This window comes from Cynoglossus semilaevis, chromosome 10 (genome assembly GCF_000523025.1).
Source record: "Cynoglossus semilaevis isolate Cse_v1.0 chromosome 10, Cse_v1.0, whole genome shotgun sequence".
Classification (NCBI taxonomy): domain Eukaryota; kingdom Metazoa; phylum Chordata; class Actinopteri; order Pleuronectiformes; family Cynoglossidae; genus Cynoglossus; species Cynoglossus semilaevis.
Window position 1 is genome coordinate 19,605,916 of NC_024316.1, and position 5,517 is coordinate 19,611,432.

Genomic DNA, 5,517 nt, shown 5'->3' on the forward strand with positions numbered 1-5,517 from the left:
ATTTCAATCTTTCTCTGTTGGGCCTTTAGTTTTACAGCTGTTCACTGAGACTGTTTCAGAGCCGGACCGTCCTGTTACACTGTCACACTGTTACACTGTTACACTGTCACACTGTCACACTGTTACACTGTCACACTGTTACACTGTTACACTGTTACACTGTCACACTGTTACACTGTTACACTGTGACACTGTTACACTGTTACACTGTTACACTGTGACACTGTGACACTGTTACACTACCCTGCAGTGGACTAGTAGAGCAGACTAGTGGACCAGATTAGTGGACTGGACTAGTGGACTGGACTAGTGGACCAGATTAGTGGACTGGACTAGTGGACCAGATTAGTGGACTGGACTAGTGGACCAGTCTAATTTCTTCCTTCTTGTCCTCAGCCCCTCCTCTCTGACCAACACGCGGGTCCCACCCCAGCCCTGGGTCCCACCCCAGCCCTGGGTCCCACCTGGGTCTCGTCCTCTCTGCTGTCCCCTAGTGCTGCCTCATGGTGTGATCTCTTTGATGTTTCTATTTTTATGTCGGATGTAAATATTGATTGTAATACAAACCGTGGCTGCAGCTCCACGTGATTGGTCCTGATGCAGCTGAACCTCAGAGTCCAGGGAACATTGAACTGAAACTACAGTGTGAGACACACACTCACACACACACACACACACAGTGGCTGTTGTGATACTTTAGTTGGTTTTACTGCCATCTAATGGTGACATTTTCGTCTGTGGTTCGACTCCTCTCTCATCTCCACAGGGCGAACAAGAGCATCACCACACCTGCCACCGTGTGGCACCAACGCTGTACTTCACCAGGGTTACTTTTCAAATAAAATCACATCATATTATTGTGTAGTTTATTATCTGTTTTATTTAAATATTTTGTATTTTTTATTTATGTAAAAATTTTTTTTCGTGACCGCTCTGCAGTTCTGTCTACATTTTCGGGGTCGCGGTCCCCCTGTTGAAGTCGTACATTACATCATGTCATCATCTCTGAATAGTGTTTGGTAGAGAGAGAGAGAGAGACATAGAGAGAGAGAGACATAGACATAGAGAGACATAGAGAAAGAGAGAGAGAGAGAGATCCCACACACGTTACCAGGGGCGTGGAACGCGTCATGCTGAATGGGAGGCACAATTATTTGCCTCCCCGCCGGTGAGTTCACCTCACACTGGGAGGAGAAGCCACGACAGAGGCCGAGTCGACACGAAAATCTGTTTTTTTTCCTCATTTTTCTGTGAATTAACTCTGAAAGGACTCGAATTCACTGTCGTTTTTTTTTTACCGCCACACGTTTATACACAAGAAGCAGCGAGGAGGTTCGGGGACACTCGGCATCTTCCGACAGGTCACCGAAGAGGAGGATGCGAAGATTCGAGAGGAGATAAAATTAAACGAAGCCGTCATTTCCCCCGCGGTCGCCGGGCTGTTGTCTGTTTAGCTAATGCTAAGCTGCTGGTTCTCCTGCTCAAACGCTGTTCGCCCCAGGAAATGGAGCTTTAGTTTCAGTGGAGGTGAGCGTTCAGTGTGGGCACGTTCTCTACGTTAGCGACATGTTTTTTCAAACCCTGGACCTGACTCAGAACCTGGACCCTGGTCTGCTGGTCTGGGTTTGACCGGGAGTCTGTCGTCGGTGACTGTTCGTCTGTGGGAGAGTGGGTGAGTCCCTTCTACCTGTTTGAAACCTGGTTGTTTCTCTGACAGCTGTAATCGTGTATCAAACATTTATCTCGACGTTGACCTGCTCAGAAACACTCGCAGTTTTTCTCTGGTTTTTTTTTACAGCACTTTGCTGTTTCACTGCGTGGTTTAGAAAATGTGGACCGTGGCCACATTTGTGGCCAGTAGCGGTTCCTGCCTATTTGGTGCACTGGGCCAATTAAGTCTGCCCCCCCCCCCTAACCCCCCCCCCACCCACACCCACCCACACACACACACACACCCACCACCCAGTCACCAGAGTACAGTTGTTGATGTAGTAAACGTTACACTTTTTCAGTGTTAGATCTGAGCAGGGTGAGGGGTGAGGTGAGGGGGGTCCACCTGTGGGTGGGGGTCCACCTGTGGGGGGGGGTCCACCTGTGGGTGGGGGTCCACCTGTGGGTGGGGGTCCACCTGTGGGTGGGGGCCCATCACAACCGTAGAAATATTAGTGTGAGGGTGAGTTGTGTTGGTTGGTTCTTGAATGTATAGTTTAGTGTTTAATGTATGAAGTCAGAAACCAGAGCAGCCAGTTTGACCGACTGGTTTTTATAGATTTAAAATTATTTAGAGCTGAAGCTGCACGAGTCTGACCTCAAAAATAAATCAGATAAATAAATATATAAAATGGTCAAATCTTTCGATCCCAGCTTTGATTTGAATGTTGTTGCCTTCAACCCTTTTATCCTTTGAACCTGAGATGAAAGCCGTGTTCTGTTTGTATCTTCAGGTTCTTCAGTACATGTTCGTGTAAATAATACTGCAGTACTGACGACACAAAAGAACTGTTGAAGCTCATGAAACAAAAGAAGGTATAAAAAGTTCCAGAACTGATTGACGTGTCGGCTACTGTGAAAAACAAACCAGTGGGAAAAAGAAACAAGCTAACTGTTGGCTAACGTTAGCATTCTTTTGTTCCTAGTATTTGCCAGTTAAAAATATGCCCACTAGGTGGCAGTAGTGCACCTGTGCTAGTAGGAGGCAAAGGCAAAAATGTTGGTGTGAAATGTCACGATGCTAATGAGCTAGCACGCCGTGGGCTACATGTCTGTAACGAGGTGTCAAACACGAGAGTTTGACCGTCGTTACAGACTGGTCTTATTGTACCAGTGTAGACTCCAGCTGTACCAGGAGACTTGAACATGGAACTAGGGTTTCAAATGACTACTCAGCACCACCTGCTGGCCACAGAGGCTGTTTACAAACAAAAAACAAGATTATTAAAAATGAAAAACGAAATCTTCATTTCCTGTTAAACTTCACGACGACTGGATTAGACCAGATTATCACCTGACTGTAGATTAGACACAGACACAAACGTCACAGACGCAGAATTACAACCAAATGGTGTCAGTCATTTACGTTGTGTTTGTTTACAGTTAAGGCTAATCTAACGGTCCACGTCTTGTAGTTTTTGTCCGGACGTCAACGACAGCGAACGGTGTCTTTGACGTCCGGACTCTGACGTCCTGCTCGGTCCAGTCTGTGCTGATGTCAGTGATGTGCTACAGTTTGATTCTGTTCCTGTGTCCCGTGTCCCGCAGCGTCGTCCTCTGAGTGAAGTCTGACCTCCGTGTCACCTGGTCCGGTGTTTGAAGCCTCCGCTCACTGACGGTACCAGAGAATGGCCGGTGCTGGCACCAAGGACTTGAATCCAAAGTGACCTTGGACTTTGTTCTCCTGCGATGGAGCCCGTGGTGAACTGTAGCTCCGAGGTTCAGCCGGACCTCAAACACCAGTCTGTCCCCAACTCTCAGCGTGAGCTGACCATGGCCGAGGGTCCGCTGGACCCAGTGGTCCGAGGTGGCAGCGACCCCAGTGTGTACCCCTCCTCCAACTACCAGAGGAACGTCAACCAGCGTTTTATCAGAAGAAGCCTGTGGTTTTCAGACCAAGATGAACAGACGTGTGGAGCAGCGGACTGTGAGTACACCGGTCAGAACCTCAACGTTCATCTGCCCACACTAGTGGACCGGACCAGGACCAGGACCACCAGCTGTGACGGCCTGGAGGGGCCCAGCTCTCCTGGTCCAAGTCAACCCAAAGACAGTGTGACAGACGGCTCCAGTACTGACCAGAAGGACACACGTGGTGATGGGTTCGACGCCCCCTGCAGCGGTTGTGCTCAGTCCAACATCAAGGCGGCCAGCGAAGAAAACGAGGAGGAGGCGGAGATGAAGGCGGTGTCCACGTCTCCAGGAGGACGCTTCCTCAAGTTTGACATTGAACTGGGGAGAGGCTCCTTCAAGACGGTCTACAAGGGCCTGGACACGGAGACCTGGGTGGAGGTGGCCTGGTGTGAGCTGCAGGTAGGTCCTCAGGTCTGTGTCCGCTGTGGTCCGTCGGCGGACGCCGTTGATCAAACGGAACCGGTGTCGTCGTCTCCTCAGACGCCGACGTGTTAGAGAATTAAATTAACATCAAAGACACAGAAAGAAACAAATATAATGATCATATAAAAATTAAGAAAACTAAGAAAAATATGATTGATATAAACATGGGTAAAATAAGCAGAGAGGGAGACAGCGCCACACAGTGTCCAGTGGAAGAATGCAGCTGTGTTGATCCCTGGTAACTGGTAAAACCTGAAGGTTCTAGTGTGTTTACAATATTTATTAACTGTAGTACTTCAGCAGTACTTCAATACTTCATACCACAGTACTCCTACAGCAGTGTGTTTTTATCCATGAAAAAAACCTTTTCTTGTTTTAGGAATTGCAGCCTAGTTGAGTCTGTGCCTGAGTCTGTGCCTGAGTCTGTGCCTGAGTCTGTCTCCCTCTGGCTGTGTGCCCTGACACTGCAGCAGCTGATGAAATCCTCCTGTCCACACAACGGCCAATGCCAACTTTTGTGACTCTGAGCCTCTTGACATGGTGTTGACCAGCTGTAACCAGCATCATCATAAAGTCCACCTGGTCCACCTGGTCCACCTGGTCCAGTATGAAGTGAATGAATTCTGTTTCTGACCCATAGATAAACGTGTCCTCTGATAAATCTGACCTCAGGTTCTTGGTTCTGGTACCGATTCCTTCTGTGGTCCTCCAGCTGTGACACCAGGTGGGGCGGGGGCTTCAGCGGTACTTTATTGTTACTGTGTGTCAGGTTGTCGTTCTGCAGAACATTAGAACATTAGAACCTATGAAGTGGAGCCTCTCAGTGTCAGATACCAGGACCACAGCTGGTCTGGTCTGGACCATGTGGACCACTGGTGTCTGTCTGATGCTCCGCCTGTTTCTGACTGTCAGTAGACTGTGTTTACAGTCGGATGCTCTGCAGTAAAGTTAAATTTGGGGATGCCCCCCTCCGGCCCCCCCCCCCAGCTCAGCCTCCCTCAGTGAACAGACTCGTCTGCAGAGCTGAATAATTCATGTGAATTCAGAGGAGAAAAGTCCCCCCTCCCTCAGCACGCACTAGCACAGAAAACCTTACACAACACACACACACACACCCTGCTTCACGCCCCCCCCCCCACACACACACACACTGTAGGACAGTGGTCCTCGTCTCCTCTCTGTCTCTGTGTTCCTCCATCTTTGTGGTCCGTCCCTGCAGGGTGGGGTCGCGGCCCGTTCTCACGTCGCCTTGTTACATAAACTGCTGCAGCGGTGGGAGAGAAAGGTGTGTGTGAGTGTGTGTGTGAGTGTGTGTGTGAGTGTGTGTGTGTGTGTGTGTGTGAGTGTGTGAGTGATGCTGTAAAAGGGAGTGGTTGGTTGATGGGGCTGCAGGGGGAGAGTTAGACGGAGAGAGGCTGCAGATATGGGGGATGGTGGGAGTGAGGCGACGGGTGACATGTGACCTTTAGC

The 5,517-nt window shown here is 49.4% G+C and overlaps 1 protein-coding gene across 6 annotated transcripts in view; it reads left to right on the forward strand.

The window, feature by feature from the left end:
- The first annotated feature begins 935 nt into the window (after window positions 1-935).
- LOC112487631 (serine/threonine-protein kinase WNK2-like) overlaps window positions 936-5,517 on the forward strand; it is a 10,365-nt gene continuing 5,783 nt past the window's right edge. For 4 of the 6 annotated variants that reach the window (XM_025059526.1, XM_025059523.1, XM_025059527.1 and 1 more), the window contains exons 1-2: window positions 2,448-2,526; window positions 3,259-4,023. In XM_025059526.1, coding sequence (XP_024915294.1) covers window positions 3,400-4,023 — 624 coding nt within the window. In that variant the 5' untranslated portion in view covers window positions 2,448-2,526; window positions 3,259-3,399. Of the gene's footprint in view, window positions 1,673-2,447; window positions 2,527-3,258; window positions 4,024-5,517 lie in introns of those variants that run through there. The other 2 variants (XM_025059524.1, XM_025059525.1) reach the window with 2 other exon arrangements.